Source organism: Etheostoma spectabile, chromosome 1 (assembly GCF_008692095.1).
Source record: "Etheostoma spectabile isolate EspeVRDwgs_2016 chromosome 1, UIUC_Espe_1.0, whole genome shotgun sequence".
Taxonomy (NCBI): domain Eukaryota; kingdom Metazoa; phylum Chordata; class Actinopteri; order Perciformes; family Percidae; genus Etheostoma; species Etheostoma spectabile.
This window is the reverse complement of record NC_045733.1, coordinates 4,671,475-4,689,465: the sequence shown is the minus strand read 5'-3', so window position 1 is coordinate 4,689,465 and position 17,991 is coordinate 4,671,475. Positions and strand designations below refer to the sequence as shown.

The following is a 17,991-nucleotide window of genomic DNA, read 5'->3' as shown; positions in this document are numbered from 1 at the left end:
TCCGCTGGCTGTGAATCCATAGTTCTCCCTAAGTCTGCTCTTTCTGGCTCCCAAGCTCTGGATGGAAAACCACAGTCGCTAAATCAAACCCATCAGGAGGGAAGACGAGAGAGAGAGTGAGGGGGAGAGGGAGTTAACGGCCTGTTTCTCAGCCTTTCGGAAAGAGGAATGTGTTGGGAAGGGTACAAATCAACCAGAAGTGACTTCACAATAAGGTCAGTGTGACCAGAGGAGAATCATGACTCAAATGGTAGACACGCACAAACACACACTCACAGAAACAAACACATAAGCACACACATGCAAACACAGTGAGTGATTGAGTCGGGGCATAACCCCGTGCCCACCCTGTGAGTGGCTAATAACCGTGGCACAGTGCCAAACCCACTGTCTCCTGACTAATTCCCCCATGCCCGCCAGGACTGGCGCCACACTGCAGAACAGAGCGCTGTTTCTCAAAAATCCTGTGATCATTACATTACCAAATTACTCAAATAGATGGATGAACAAACAGCCACAGAGGCCTTCCAGCTAGCTTTCCCCCTGAAGAAAGAGTATAATGTAAAAGACAATGGGAACACTGTGAATTAAAATGTGTTTGTTGTAACTACTTCCCTCTCTCTCCCCCCCCCCCCCCCCCCACACCACACACACACACACACACACACACACACTCCTCAACGCGCACTCTGCTGGCTGGAAAAGAGGGCAGTAAGGTGGCGCTCTGCCAAGCGTGGTGCTGCCAAGAGACTCGGTATACCCTGGTCTCCAGTGGCAAGTTAATCACACACACACACACACACACACACACACACACACTCACACACACTCACACACTTCCATCTGCTGTGCTTCATGGGAGCGGTGGCAAGCTTGTCACTGTCATTCGAAGTTAGCCCACCCTCCTGTCATCCCTACTGAGGGGGACAAAAGAAAAGAAGAAAAGAGAGGGAGTCGGCATTGCATTCCTCTCCATGCCTCCTCTGTCACCTTCTGATCTCTCTCTCAAAACACATCCCCTGTCGTCTCTCTGTTCAGTGTCCTTGTCCTCCTCTCACCATCCTCCCCATAACTTCCTTCCCCACATCCCAGCACACTGTTCCTGTCATCCCTCAGCTCCATTCTTTCTCACACAGTCTTACTCTCCACTTGCTGCTCTGTTCTCTGAATAAGATATACAAGGATGGGCAGCTGTAAATACCCTCTCATGGACAGACTGTTCTTATTTAACGTGTGTGTGTGTGTGTGTGTGGGTGCGTGTGTGTGTGCGCGTGTGTGTGTGTGTGCAGTGAATATGCTCTTACAACATTTAACCTCACTGCTGTGTTCTCCATGCAAGACTCTTAATGTGAAATGTTAACCACAGCGGCTAAAGCAACAGCTCAGCCATTGATCCTCTACCCATGAAAGGCGAGTTGCCAGATACTGTGAATTTCCCCCCTCTGTGCACCAACCAGCACCCACACACACATCTTCAGTGGTGCGCCATGCTCCCTCAGTGGGTATTTGTAATTGTATTGAACTGGCCAGCAGCCAAGCACACAAGACTGATCAAAACACACTCACAGCCTCATGACGGCCTCATGACAATCACATCATCAGCACATTAAATTCCAAGACACTTGCATACATGTACACAAACATTAACGTGCATACCTCTGAATGTATGCGCTTAGTATGACAAGATTGGGGAGAGAATGCTGTGATGAAACAGTAAAAGGGACTAGAATTGATATTGAAAAAGGATTAATTCACACCACTCTTACCTCTTGGTGCTTAAACAGTGGAAACAAAGAAGAGCATAATGGTACATATTTCCTCACCATATATTTTCCTATTTACATATACATGTATTAGTCCTGCTTGACCCTCCATCCACTAGATGTCTACAGCAGGGAGGTTGTTCCTTTTTCCTTCACCACTAATAGTGATGTATTTACTGTGTGGTTGTTTTGAGCCTGAGTGACAGCTGATGTCTGCGCATGTATGTATGGGCCTGAGGCACATTGTGGTTAGCCCAGATGTTACATCCTCCCCACCCCAGCCTGTTTCCTGTCTGATAGGGGCTCATGATAGGCCAAAGCATGTTGGGACATTTGAAATGATAAATGGGAATCTCTTGTCTGCATATATTGCATATGGAGATCTCCTTAACTCACATACTGACAAAACCACAATGCAATGTGAAAGCACACTGTCTCCCTCTTTCTGTATGCCATTGGTCAAAACAAACATTTACAATAGAGCTGTGACCATTTAGCCAATAAATATTCACACACACACAATTAAAATCAACTGCAGTTGACAGCAACTGCGTAACAGCAACTGTCTAAAATCATAAGCCTCTCCTTTTAGCTTTACTTTAGCTGTTCCATAGGGGTCCATTTAACGATTTAAATCCAACAGTCTTAAGATCATGACAGATTGTGTACCTCTCTACTCTGTTTGGTGTGAACACCGCCAGCAAGTGTCTTGTGTCACGTTTCCAGCCGGAGCGAAGGAAATGGGCCGTGTCATGTCAGTGTGAACTGCAGCGCAACACGCATGATGGAGAGCACTTAAATAACTCATGAAAACCCTGTTCTCAACCCACACTCAACCATTGGGAGGAACGTTCAGTCTTCTGTGCGTATGAGAGTGTCTGTGCCTGTGCGGTGGCCCTGTTTGTCATGACTGTTTAACCAGGTGCCTTTGAATGTGTTGTGGTTAAGCTAGTGTGCCTGTGTGTGTGTTTTCAGTTGGAAAGAGAGCTTAAGATGAGTTTCTGTAAACGACAGGGGGGCCCTTGCGGCTAAACAGATATAGCCTTAGAGAAAAGAGAGAGAGAATGACCTGAGCAGGAGGGAGTGGTAAGCAAGAGAGAAATATACTGTATAGCAGGATGAGAGAAAGTGTAAAAAGGAGGGTGGTTGAGTTAAGTAAATTCAATTTAAAAAAAAGTCCTGTATTTATAAGTGTAAACAGACAAAAAAGGAAGGGAACAGATATGCAGCAAAAAGGCAGTCCAGCTATACTGATTACAGGAGACAGCTGCAGTTTCCACATAAACGCACTGAGCTCCAAAATCCACTGTAGTGATGGCCTCCCTCAGGGCATACTCACAAATGGATGTCATTTATTTTTTGTTTTAGTGCCTTCTTCATCATGACATCTTCAAACTCATCTCTCAGTTTCATTTTATCACTATCATCCTTTACTTCACCAGCATTCCAACAATGTCTGGCTGAACACCTTACTGTAGATGAAGGAGATGTTAGCTAACCTATATTCCATTGCTCTGTGTCGAGGATGGCAGCAATAAGAAACTGCTGATTACTGATTAGCGGTACGCAAACTGAAAAAAGCAACACAAAAGAGTGAGATATGCTGTGTAAACATTTGCATGTGAACATTGTAAAATGTCAATGCGTGGTTTGAGAGTCTTTGTGTGTACGTTTTGTGGGCAGGCTGGGTTTGCATTGTTAACAATTAAAAGCAGTTGCTGTTAAACAATGCATTCAAAAGAGGCAAAGGGATAAGATCCCCAGAATATTTGCAAAACAAACTGCATGGAAATCATAAGTATTATCTCCTCCTGGTCTCACACTGCAGCATGTATAGGTTGACTGTTGTAATGACAAAAAAAGAAAAAGAATAGTTAATCCAGTTTGGCTGAGAGGATGATAGCTATCTTAGGTATATATGGAGAGAATACAATGGTTGTGGGGTAGCGGGGTTAAAGCGTTACAATACTATGAAGTGTGTGAAGACATGACAGCACAAGCTTGAAAAGGCTCTTTTTTAAACTCTTCGATGAGTGTGATAGCCACCTCAGACCGTATCTCATTCCCTCCAGGGGTCTCACTGCTTCCTTTGTTGCCACACAGCAGGGTCAAAAGGACACTTCACACAGAAAAGAGGAAGCAGAGATAAGATGCCCGCTAAGTGAAGAGATACAGAAGGTAAGTCTTATTCTTAGTAGTTGAATTATTCTGAACCAAAGCATTTACCATTGTATGATCTAAGTGAAAGTTCCTCACACAGTTGTGACCACACAGAGCGGTGAGATTAAGAACTGCAATGTGAAACATGACGAATGTGTCAGATAATGCTGCCAGATTGTAGAATAGCCACAGGGATATGTAATTGCAGTGGTGTGTGTACTAAAATCTATCAAAAATGATCACATGCTGTGGACTTAACAATCACATCCTATAAACAGGACTTTAAAGCAAACCAGACAGCTTTATTTAAGCCACAGTAACAAAACAGAGGTGGAAAAAAAAAATGTGACTGTGATCTGGCATTTGGGAGAGCTATACTCACTGGAACGTGGGCGGTCAGCTCGGTCAGCTTTCTCTGGCTCCGAGGTCATTGGGTGAGAAGGAATGTGGTCACCTGCAGGCTGCAAAGGCCCTGAGTCAACCTCCTTACTGGCTCCAGCCGCACTCTCAATCACAGTACACGCCTGAAAGATGCAAAGACATAATCAACATCCTGGAAATAAAACAAGAATTTTGACACTCCAATGTCCTTATTTAAGATATAGTTGGAGGATATTAATTAAATATGAATCAATGAGTGACTCTAATTCAATCAGGAACACTCGTCATAAATTTTAAAATTTATTGCAACAAATGGAAATACAGTTCCGCTCTTGATAATGCTCCCTGGACCAGCCAAGCACCATGATAAGCTGAAACAGGGAGCATCATGCAGAACCCCACCTGGGTTAAAAAAAAAAAGTGAGGCAAAAGAAAGACATTGTAAACCATTTTAGACTTTTTTTTAGTCATGTTAGGACTCTGAACTAGGAAGGTGGAGGCTTGAGTGGTGGAGGCAAAACGTTGCCAGCAGCAGCAGAAGCGAGTGAAGCAGTGTCAGTGTAGCAGAGGCCAGTGAGGAGGGAGTCATATTTAAAAGGACCGCCTTGGAGAATGGCTGTGATTGGGGTGTGTCTGATAGGAAGGATAATTAAATCAGCAGGAGTATTACTTCCTAACGCTAGGCTCAATTATAAGACCACAAGACTATATATGGCTTCTGATAATGCTACACACATACACTAAGAGGTGCCCTGATAATATTATGGAACAAGTGTCAACAGTGTACATCAGCAATATTGACATAATAATACAATCTAAACAAACAATGAAAAGACACTGATGGTGCAAACATAGCAATTAACTGCGGATGTAGCCATGTAACCATATTTAGCTACTGTCACATCACGCAGATTTCTGTTATAAAAAGACAACAACTGAAGGAGATGCAGCGCTGGGTGAAGAAGTGTCCCTTCCCTGAAGTGACAGAGTCGCAAAACAGACAGACAGAATCAAAGACGGAGAGAGACAGAGAGCAAGAAAGAGTTTTCCTGACAGCACAAGTCTGTTTGAATGTGCTTTACTCTGCTCCCTTCCACAGCTGAAAGAGGAAAGAGGGATGAGCCTTCAGGAGAGAGATAAGCTGGCCATGAAAAGCAGAGGGAGAAGCAGAGGGTGGCTGTCTGTGAGGAGAGACAGAGAGAGAGAGAGAGAGAGAGAGAGAGTAAGAGAGAGTGGGAGAATTTCAAAGAGGCTGTGATGGCTCCATCCATTGATGAGTAGCAGTGAGACAGGCAGGGGAGGTGCAGCGCATCTTAAGACATAAAGGCACCCTGGGCTGATGAAATATACATAGCTCTCAGCTGAAGACAGAGACACAGAGCGACAGAGGGGGGCCCTGAAGACTGACGAGACTCCACAACCCCTCCTAAACACACACACTGCTAAAAATAAAACACACAGACACGTTCCTAATGACTTCTCATGAGGAGCTAGGGGGGGAAGTAGTTGGTGTTTTTTTATGAGTGAGTGAGTGAGTGAGTGTGTGTTTGTGTATGTGTGTGTGTGTGCAGTGAATATGCTCTTACAACATTTAACCTCACTGCTGTGTTCTCCATGCAAGACTCTTAGTGTGAAATGTTAACCACAGCGGCTAAAGCAACAGCTCAGCCATTGATCCTCCACCCATGAAAGTGTGTGTGTGTGTGTGTGTGTGTGTGTGTGTGTGTGTTGTGTGGTGTGTGTGTGTGTGTGTGTGTGTGTGCGTGCGTGTGTGTGTGTGAGTGAGTGAGTGAGTGTGTGCAGACATGCATACCTGTGCGCTTACACTCACACAAACATGCAGGTGCTTGTGAGCATCAAGGTGTATCAATGCTCCCTATTATTTCAGGAAACACCCACTACTAAAATCCAAACTGCAAAAAGTAAGACCAGGAATTTATTTACTTGGACCACAACGCAACCCTGGAAAAAAGTGTTTAGGCTGTTGGTAAATAATCCACCTGCCTCTCTTGCTCAGACCTGTCCAACTACCCTCTCTTCAAGCCCAGACAGCTGCCTCCCTCACACCAGCAGTTAAAAACCCATTTAAACACACCTTACTTAACAATAAACTCACCCTTTGTTCAAGCTAACAATCCACCTCTCCCACGCACTCTCTGTAAAGGCTATGCCACTGAATTATTGAGATTCTCGTGTGTATGAGTGTGTGTGCGGTTGCGTGTGCGCGAGCGTGTGTTTGTGCACTTTCTGAGCTACCAGAGACTGGGTATATTCACTTCTTTGCTTTGTTGAGATTCCTTACTTATCTTATCCTCGTCATGAGACACGCTGGGCGTTAGTCCCCTGTCTGTATTGGTAACAATTCAGGTGTAAGCAAATAGTAAGGTAAATAGTCACGTCTGAGCTTGGGGTTTACCTCTACTCCAGAAAAACATGCACAACAAACATGGCCCCAGGTTTCCTAACCTTTTCTGTCTCTCCTTCTTGCTTTCAGCCTATTTGCTGCCTGTCTTTTTTTGATTAAAAGTGCACACGTGAGGGAGTAGTTTATGAATTTCTCACACTGTATATTTAACTGTAAGAGACAAAAGGAGAAAGGTGTACGTAGAGAGGACAGTAAGTGTCTAAACTACTCTGTCAGGTCCGGGCCGTGAGACTTTATATTTTAATCACTGAGATATTGTTGCTTCTCTCGTCCACAAAACAGATGGTGGAAAGTAGCACTTAACATATAAACTGGGACGCCAGCATTTGATGGTACGCATTTAGCTGTTGCTATAATTGCTCCCACATGACTTATCTATGCCCATATAATTAGGGAGGGGCATGATTACTTACAGTCTGTCATGTTACATAACAGACTGTGGGCACAACAATTGTGCCCACAGCAACACAATATAGTTGTAAGGTTGACAAGACTAAAAATCTACAGCTTTGTTAGGCAGAACTTAGACACAATGCTTTGAGCAAAATGCTAACAACAGCATGCTAACATTCTCACAATCACAATGTTTACATGCTGATGTTTAGCAAGTAATGTTTGCCATGTTTGCCATTAGAGTAGCATGTAATCATGCTGACATTTGCTAATAAACATGAAACACAAAGGACAGCTAAGGCTGATGGCAATATCCTTCGTTTCGCAGGTGTTTGGTTAAAGCCAAAGCCAAAGCATTGGACGAAATGTTTAACTGATGACAATGTTAAATGGTTTCTGAGTTTATATGCACACTTGATGCCCTTTGACTAGAGCAGAAATAGCCCAGGGACATGTAAGATGCAGCACAGTAGTTAGGAGGTGAAATGAGAAGGATCTACAGAGGTAGTAGGCTACTAATTGAGGTTAATTCCACAGTTCAGCATTATCTCCTCTAATTGGTAAGGAGGAAGTTGGTAATGGATGATGTTGCAGGAAATGGAGAGAGCCTGCCAGCAAAAAATCACACAGGAGCTGGAAGTACTTTATGCCCCCAAAGGATCACAAGACATTGCCAACTGAGTGCAGATCTTGATATGAAGCTGCAGATAAATAAGAGTCCAGAGGGAAAAGTGTGAGTGCTTGTGTGCGTGTATGAGTGTGTTCAAGAGAGAGGCCTATCAATCGCAACTTCTCTAGTCATTTGCCTGTCTCAACCCACATCTCACCTGTCAACCTCTTGAAGCAGTGCTGACACAGTCTTGCACACACACACACCACACTTTGGACTCAATATTACTTCATAGAAGTGGCATACAGGGAGTGATGGGGTGATGGACATCCCCCAGAAACACATGCACCTACAATAACTCTCTCTCTTTCTCTCTCACACATGCCCACCAGCGTGCACGCACGCACGCACACACACGCACACACACAGTGATCTAACCCAGGCCTCTCCAGGGACAAGCGCTTTCATCACGGCCATGCCCGTCGATATTTGAGCACTGCACAACATCTGCAGTTCAACACCTACAAGATTCATTAAGGAGGACAGAGACAGAAGCAAAAGGATACATTGACAAGCAGAGGAGGTGGGTGCACAAGTGTGTGTGTGTGTGTGTGTGTGTGTGTGTGTGTGTGTGTGTGTGTGTGTGTGTGTCACCAGGGGCCAGTGCCATCCATAAACACTGCTGACAGCCTAGACAGGAAATACACTTGAGGATGTCGATAAGTTAGACAGTGGGGGTGGGGATAGATCAATAGGAACACAGAATGATGTCACTGGCTGCAGATGAGATCACCGGAGGCGACTAAGGATCTACAAATGAGGAGTTTTGATATTAAATTAATTGTGTTATCACAAAGTATCCCATATTACATATTTTACAGGAACTACAGAGGGAGTAAGACCAGGAATTGAATCATTTTTTACTACAGGAAATTATAATTTCATAAACTAGTCCTCTCGCAATCCTCCTCCACAACCAGCTGAAGAGTCAACCAAGACTGAATACAGACTTTTGAAAGACCTTATTCCTCAGTTTCCTCTGTCCAGCTGTTGTTCTGCTTTTACTGCACTGGCATTACCAGTTGATTAACTATTGTGTTACATCATTTCATGTTAGAGACTTGCAAAGCAGATGCTTTTTCATGTGAAAATGCTACAGATTATAACTTCAACATTATTGGGAATAAATAACTCCTGAGGCAAACTGCGATTCTCCCTTGAGATCTGGGAAAATGGAAGGAGATGAAACGGATTTCACCCACAGGACAAGACTGCCCTATATCACGTTTGCCTTTCTTGCCATGGTGTTGAATGCGAGTGCCCGTGTGTGCACACGCTCAGGCTGATGTGTGCTTGTGTGTGTTCTCAGCTCTACTGACATTTCCTAAAACGCGGTTGACATTTCCAGGGGATTTGAAGATTTGATCCCTTCTGTGTTTGAAGAGTTGTGTGCTGCCCTCCTCAAAACACGCTGCAGCAGAGCCGGCAGAGTGCCCTGCCTTAAGGGCCTTTCTCTACAGCATTTGGATTAGCCTGTTCTCACTCACCTCAAGTGTGATCAGGAGAAGACCTGCACTATAATGTCTGCCTTTTAGAGATGACTGGTTCATTGCCTGGTCTTTTACTTAGTCTTGCTGTTTTCCTCTGAGTTGTGGAGTGTTTCTGCTTCCCTCAACTGAGGCAGAAAAGCTATCGCCAAAAGATATAAGAGAGGAAAGTAGATAGAAATGGTGTGGGAGGGAGCGAGATGGAGGGAACTCAAGAAAGTGTGAGAGAGAGGGAGGGAGAGATCTGTTTCTCTTGCTACAGGCTGGTTAGTGGAGCGAACTGACACAGACTGACATCTCTCTTCCACGGAGGCCGAGTTAAAAAGAGCCTCACTACTCTTTGTCCATTACTTCTCTCTGGTTCCAACCTTCCTCTTCTTACTCTTTCAACTGTCCTGCTTCTCTCTCTCTCTCTCTCTCTCTCTCTCTCCTCTTCTCTCCTCTCTCTCTCTCTCTCTCTCTTTCTCTCTTCTCTCTGCCCACCTGCGGCTCCCATCCCTTGCTTTTTCTGCCTGGATGGACTCGGAAACACACACATACTGTATATATAAACACACACACACACACACACACACACACACACACACACACACACACACACACACACACACACACACACACACCCCAGCCCATAAAGTAGCCATGAGGAGGCCCTGGGCACAAACACAGATCAGGCTTGGGTCAGTCAAAGGCAGAAGAAAAGGGAGCCCGAAAGAAGCAAGCCTCACACTGAGGCTGATCTGAGGGCAGCTGGATAGACACAATTAGACAATAGAAATAAATAGATGCATACAGAGGTGCACATGCATGCACCAACTACCCTTTCAGGCATCTGTATATTCAGTTTCCTTTTCAATATAAGCTGATACTTGTAAGGGACTTTAAATGTTTTCTGAAAGATTAAATTTAAGAGAATAAAAGAATTGGGCTTATTTATTTGATTGTCTGCATGACTGAATATGCAGAAAATAAACAAACACATACAGACACAGCTTGAATACTAACCCCACCGCAACATGTACAATGTTATCAAAACTCATTCAAGTAGCATATTGCTTAACTTACATTCCTCCCAAATAAAACACTTACACAGTTGACCATATGTCTTGTATAGCCAAATAACAAAACATCCTTTAATTGAAACACTAGTACTGATGCTGGACACAACCTGGAGCAAGCAGGGATTAGCTTCAGTCTCTTGTCCAAAAAAATGCCTCAGCAAACATTAGAATTGCTAATAAGATTCAGACTGAATCAGCAGTACATGTTCAGTCTAACCAATCCTGCGATGTCTGCACACAAGCTAAACCATTCTCCACAGCAGCATAGGATACTGGAGGTCAGTGGATAAGCCAGAGTAGGTGCTGATCTAACCTCAGCGCTCACTAGCATTCTGTCCTTGCCAGTGAGGGTATGGCTGTAAAACATGTGCATACTGATGAAGAGCGGAGCTTGAAGGAAGGGAAGCACAGTATTTGATGTATCACAGTAAACATTTGGCCACTTCCTGGGTTGGTTTGTCCCCTGGAACAGGATGACTGGGTGCAGGTGCCTCAACTATGTGATACTTTATTGATGCCTGTAGGGAGCTTTTTTCCCTCCCCTTCAAGGCAGGTTATAGTACACAGAGCAGGAGCAGGTAGGGACACATTACCACTGCATGTATCTGCATGAATATGTATGATGTATTTTACTTCTTTCTGTTTTTATCTTTTTTTGTTTATATTCAGAATTCAAATTCAAGGTTAACAGACAACTAATTCCGTGTTATTTCAATTAAGACTTAGACAGGTTAAACATTCAGTTTGGTCTTAAGCTGTTGGGTGAGCAGAGGCTAGATGGATGTCAATAAAAAGAAAGAAATGCTCCTTCATCCGCTACAGAGTGTCTTCAGGCTAAAGTTCCAAATACATAAATGCACTCAATCATACTCAGCCTCAGAAACAATGCTTTATACACAATAAGTGTGTGTGCAGACAGGTAGTAACATGAATACACAAAGACATACACACAGCTGGTAACAACTGCAGGGCTGCGTCTTTCTCCCAAGTCTGTTGGGAACTCAGACAGGAAGGGGGTAAGTGCTATCGATTGGCATCTTTCCTGCCTGGCCCAGCTGTAACAGCAAAATCACATTGACCGTTTGACCATCTGCTTTTCAGTGCAGCACTAACTACATGTACACACACAAACACACACACAAACAAACAGTGCTTGCTTTCCAGTTCCTCTAGGATTTGAGGATACACCTGAAGCACTACAGTACCAAGTCCTTTTATGTTTCTGTGTGAGTGAATGGGTTAGGAGCCATAATGAGAAGACTTACAATCCATTTTTTAATACAACTTTATAAGACATAAGTCACAGAAGTCAACCCTTCTACAAAATAATCTATCTGTTTGTTATCCATTACATGCTTCCATACTGTTCCTGAAAAGAACAGTATGCGTGTCGTGTGTAATGCTTATGGCTAGAGCAAGTATACATTCAGCAAGACAAGCTGGTATGGAGACAGACATGGGTCAATATAAAACACTGCTCTGGGCAGCACTGTGACATTATGAACAGGAATCTCTGCAGCACTCAGCTCTTCGATGGCATTTAGATATGAGGCAGACTAAAGATGGAGGCATACAAATCAGGGGGAGGCATGAGTGGATGGGCAGATAAACAGACTGATGGCGACAGAAAGGCTGCTCACTGCGGTTTAAAGAATCAAAGGGAGGGATGGAATAAGCAAACATTAGCAAGTGGGTGTTTATATGCATCTGCACAACTGGCACTCTTTATTTCCAGCTATACATAAATGCCTTATTTAGCAGACATGAACTGATACCCTGATGTGCAGAAGTAAACAGATTTCTCCTGAACTCGGGTTGTGGCACAGTAAGAATAGTGTAGGCCACTGTTCCTTTTATTCCTTTGGCAGACAACGTTTTTTGCAAGAATGAGACCTAGTTTGGGACAACTGCAAAGTCAGTTAATCTTCATTCTTTAAAACAGAAAGGCCCTTTCAAAAATAAAAAAAGATAATGTCCTGGCCAAGACAAAACATACATTACAGACTACTTAGTAAGATAAAATATAAAGAGAATAATATCAAATCACATACAATGAAAAAAGATAATGTGATACATGTGAGACATGATAACATAAGAGTAATATATTATAACAAGGAATACTACAAAACACAAGCACCTCCTCAATTGACTGGCCAAAAAATGTCAATCTGGTGAAGAAGAGCTGCAAAAAATATTGGCTAGAGGAAAACTAATAGTAAAGTTTTTTTAAAACACTTTTCAGGTACAATCCTGACAAAGGGAGAAACAATCATTGCATTTTCAGTATTGCTACCAAATATTATGTCCCGTCATTGTTTTCAAGCCAAGCTGAAGTATACAATGCTTGTTAAACTCACCATTGTTCCATTTTATTTACAGGATTTAGCACATCATATCAAAGGTGCAGTGTAAATACGAACATCTTCAATATTAACCATGTTTGTATCAAAATGTCATATTTTATGTGCAGGCTTTATTGCTCCATTTACTGGTAAATGTGAAAGGCTGGTGTCAGCCAAAAACACTGCTGCACTAATATATTTGTTGTCGGGCCCCAGGAAAATATATACAGTAGGTAATATATACAGCACAGCACAGCAAAACAACTCTATTCTCCAGAGGGAGAAGAAAGTGGGGAGACAGCGAGAACAAGATAGAGAGAGATATATAGATAGAAGGAGAGAGAGAAGGAGAGAGAGAAAGAGAGAGAAGAGAGAATAAAGGTCTGTTTTCTGCTGGTTGGGTAAAGTGTGTCCAGGGGGCAGCTGAGTGAGCACACACAACACAAAGCCTGTCATTAGTCCCAGCATTCTGCAGACACAACAAACTGCCTCTGTGTGCGTGCGTGCGTGCGTGATATAGAGAGAGAGAGGATGACGATGTGTGCATGTGCGCCTTTGGGTGTGCGTAGAGGTTTTGTGCACGTGTGGAGTTCTAGACATTGACAAAAAGCCTGTGTTGTTGTGCTTGTCTTCTCTGATGTACAGCTCCTTAAGGATCATAGCACTGTGCTGTCAATACTAGCCTTTCCTGCATGTGTGAATGTGAGTATGTGTGTGTGAGATTAGTTGCAATGTATAGATCCCCCCTCGTCCCCTTTTGTTCCCCTCCCCTCTCTTCTCTCCGTCCTCCTGCCTGTATTTTCCTATGACACCACCACACACACACCGCCTCCTGTCTACCAGCTGCCACTTTGCAGCCATTCATCACAGCTATGATTAGTGAGCTGAGGAATGTCATGTAGCTACAGCCGACTCCTCACCCCGACCCTGACCTTTCACCTCTGGATGACCCTGGATGACCCTGGAAGACCCGGGGCCACAGCAGCTGCTTTTACACTGCGCTGACACACTCCATTTGGCCTGACACCTGCTTCTACACACATCAAATCACTGTGAAACACACACCCCCAGAAACACTTATACAGACAAAGATGCAAAGGATGGCAGCAGAAGCAAGATTCAAAACAGTTACTTATGCACAGTGACACACACACGCACACAAACACAATGGCCTTTACACATGCTAATGCAGTGAGGCGGCCCTTTTATGAGATTACACAGTCATTACAGTGAGAGGGGTCATGAGAGGCACCTGTAGCTGAGTGGCTCCACAGTCTATCAGGAGCCTGTGTGTGTGTGTGTGTGTGTGTGTGTGTGTGTGTGTGTGTGTGTGTGTGTGTGTGTGTGTGTGTGTGTGTGTGTGTGTGTGTGTGTGTGGAAAAACAACAAGAGAATAAAGACTGTGACACAGAGTGCACTGTTTAAACTAATGTATAAGCAGACCTTGAGGAGGGATATGGAGCCAATATTAGAGCCATTCAGTGGACACTGTGCATATGCTCTGTGTGCATTAAGACACTCTTTGTATGAGTAGATTTTCTGTGTGTGTTTGTGCGTGCATTTGTGTGTGTGTGTGCGTGTGTGTGTGTGTGTGTGTGTGTGTGTCTGTGCCTGTGTGTGGGCCCCAGGCTGACAGCTCAGTGCTACCCATCTGCTGGCAGTCACACCAGAGAAAGCAACCGCACCAAACAATGGAGACCCAATGACAGGATTTGTGGAGAGTTTGTGGTTGTGTGTGTTGTGTGTGTGGTGTGTGTTTTGGGGGGGGGTTGTGCATTGTTTTGGGGGTGGGGTGCGCATTTTCGCTTCAAAGATCCAAATGAGCCCCTCTCTATGAGCATGTGCGGAGGGGCGTGGCTGTTGTTGATAGGCTGTCTCTGTTACCAGGCGATAGATTAACAAGCCCAAATGGCCATCTGAGGAAGATAGATAGCATGGGCGAGTGTGGGCTCACTTTTTTTCCTGTGTGTCACTTGCTGTCTGCCTTCTGTACATTTGTATGACTATGTCTATCGCTTTTCTAGTCCCTCTGGCCCTCCCTCTCTTTGTAAGTTGTAAGTCGATATGAATATACAAAGACTAGGTGGATGTGCACTACTGAGCTTTGTTTTATGCATAAAATGCACATACAGTTTAGTTTCCAACCTTTCTGTGTATGCATATGCAGGCTTCTCTCTTTCCAACATATTGTAGAGTATGTTTGTCAACCTCTACCTATTTCTATCTCTCCCTATCTGCAGGTAGAGTGACGTCATGGATGCAGACAGATGGTCGGCTGTTGGGAGGAAGCTGGCTTGCCTGTATTTGACACACCAGTCTGACACGAAGCATTATCCAGCTGGGTAGACGCCTACTGTGCCTTCTAGAGAGAGCATGCCAGGTGACCATAAAACAGGCTGCTGGTCTGCTGAAGCCACTACCCACATAACCCTAGTCACTATTCTGCTATTTTACCACCAAACACAACACAGGGATGTTTCCAACTAAGAAATACAAATAAGTCAAGACCACAAGCCAGAATCAGAGGAACTAAAAAGGAAATGACCAAGTAAAGACAAGAGGCAAATGGCTGATTATGAAAAGAATCCCTCGCCCTGCACTCCATTTTGAAAAAGGAGTATCTGTGCCTGTGATATGCGTGTGTGAGTGTTGCTTTGCATCTGCCTTTGTAGGGCAGCACTTCAAGGCAGCCTTAATGAGTTTCTGCATTCCACCTCCTGTGTGGTGTGTGTGTGGTATGTGGTATTGGGGTGTGGTGTGGGGGTTTGTGATTGGTGGTGTGCACAGTGAGCAGTGCCTCCTTAGCTGGGGGCTAGGTGATCACCAACTACCACAGCGAGGTGGCATGCATGCCGTGGTGCACTAACAGGGCACACCATTTCCACAGGCCCAACTGAAGGCAGGATTGGGCTTGGGTGAGATGCAACATTTAAGCCCCTGATTTAGGCAAAACAAAGCCCTGAGGGGCAAGAATCATGAATGCATGAAGCAAAACAGGGAGGGAGCCACAGAGGGAGGGAGGCTCTGTAAAGGGGAATCTCATCTGCTGTTGCAGGAAGGCGAGTTGGGAGGGCGAAGCTGAAAGGGGAAGAGGAAGAGAGGGGCAAATGGCAAGAGTAAGGGAATGAATAAGAGGGCAGTAGAGAAGGGGAAAAGGAGATGAGGTAGGATTTAAGGAGAAAGGCAGGTAAGGAAAAAAAGAAAAGATAGGGAAGGAACAAAGAGGGAGGCAGGGTGAAAAAGACAAAGTGGGGGATGAGCAGAGAGGCATGCTTAGAAGACAACAGAAAGGGAGCCAAGCAGAGAAGTAAAGAGAGAGAAGAGAGGAGGGAGCTACTGTCAAAGTATCCTCGCTGATAAGGAAGAAGAAATGCTACACTATTACAGCAATGGGTAGATAACATACAGCGCCCTCTAATGGTACTTGTGCACTAGCATTGTGCTTGCCATCCTGCGGCCCCCCCCCCCCCCCCTTGTCCAGGGAGTAAACAGCAGACAAGAGGAAGATACCCATCACTGACACATTTTCTAATTAATAAAATGGTAATACCCTCATTGGGGCACTGCTATAAAGACCTGAAATAAAAACATTTACATTTTACACTAACTTGAAGGATGTGATACTATAGGAAATCAGTAGTAATCAATGGACCCTTTCTTCTGTTCATTTACTGTGTGTGTGTGTGTGTGTGTGTGTGTGTGTGTGTGTGTACACTTGGTGACACCTTAGCAACGTATAGGTAAAAGAGGGCTGAGCTTCTCACTGAGTCTGTATGTATCCTAGCATCAAGCTGTAGTAGCATTTCAGTGGGCAGCAGGCCTTGATGGATTTATCACGTGTGTGTGTGTGTGTGTGTCAATTTCAGCTGTGCTTTTCCTACTACGGCAAGTCAAAATGTCTGCTGTGAAAAAAGTAGGTCCATTGCGATGAACCATTGACAGCCACTCATATCAGGTGATCAGTTTCTCAGTTTCCATATAGGAGAGACAGTAGACTTGTGCATGCGTTTTGTATTAATGTGGACTGTAGTGTATTGTAGTTTTTGTGCATACACTACCGGTCAAAAGTTTGGGGTCACTTCGAAATTTCCATTGCACTCCATTACAGACAGAATACTAGTTGAGATCAGTTGCATTGTTTTTTTAACCAGTGCAGCAGTTTTCATATTACATTATGTGCTTACATAATTGCAAAAGGGTTCTCCAATGTTTTCTCAGTTAGTTTTTTTTAAATGATATAGATTAGTGAACAGAATGGGCCTTTGGAACATTGGATGAATGGTTGCTGATAATGGGCAATGTAGATATTGCATTAAAGATCAGACCCCCACTCAGATCAGCTGGTATTCTGTCTAACATCGAGTGGAATGGTAATTTGTAAGTGGCCCCATACTTTTGACCGGTAGTGTATGTATGCAGACTATTTAATACATCTAAGCTATGTTTAAAGTAAACCAAGACAATGCCCTCAAAAAACATTTGGGATAAGTGTAGACCTACAAAAGTGGCTTGCACAACACTGTAGTCTAAAAGGTTAAAAATGGAAGAAAAGTATTCAAAAAAACAAAGGCAGTTTAGTCTTGCATTCTTCATCAGAAGGTGAGGAAATGCTTTATGGTCCTAGAACTGCCTTTTCTCCTGCCATTTCCACAGATTTTACACATCATGTGTCAGCTTACAGGTACTAGGGCAGTTGGAACGAATTCCGGAAGTAGAATATAACTAGTTTTTATAAATAGTAAAAATGTCAATACTAATCGAATACTGAAAATACTATTCAAATGGGTATGTTTTTTTTTAACTTAATTTGTTGGCTAATGTTAGCAAATCTTGCCCTTCTCACCATATGTAAAAACAACATAGCGTTATATAACGTCTGATGGACAATAAAGGTGGTGGCGGGTTTGAGCAACACAAGGTAATGTGAGATTGTCGGTAGAGAGACTAAGTACTGTTAGTACAGAGGGAGTGACAGACTGCAGCTGGGAATCACAAAAGGATAGGATAGGAAATACTATTTTATTATTAAAATTTACATCCACCCAGTCAAAATGCTTGTGATGATTACTTAGCTTGTCCTTTTTTCCTAATTGCGTTGCGAGTTATAGGAGCTTAGTTGTCAGCTTCATGGAGACACCTAATGTTAACTTTAGCTTCCCTTGCCACTTCACTTTAGTTTGATAATGTTTCATTACAGGGTTCTCTGTTGATTTGTCTTTGCTGCTGGGTGATCATGGTTATAAAAAGGAATGTAAACAAAGCAGTGTGCCAGCTATGCAATGCGTCATGACGTAGGTGCCCCTTCAAGT

At 43.7% G+C, this 17,991-nt stretch overlaps 1 protein-coding gene across 2 annotated transcripts in view; it reads right to left on the bottom strand.

The window, feature by feature from the left end:
- The window catches only part of gse1b (Gse1 coiled-coil protein b), a 165,554-nt gene that overhangs the window by 105,780 nt on the left and 41,783 nt on the right, over positions 1–17,991 (bottom strand). For both annotated transcript variants that reach the window (XM_032504582.1, XM_032504573.1), the window contains exon 2: positions 4,306–4,447. In XM_032504582.1, the coding sequence (XP_032360473.1) occupies positions 4,306–4,447 (142 nt within the window). The remainder of the gene's footprint in view (positions 1–4,305; positions 4,448–17,991) is intronic.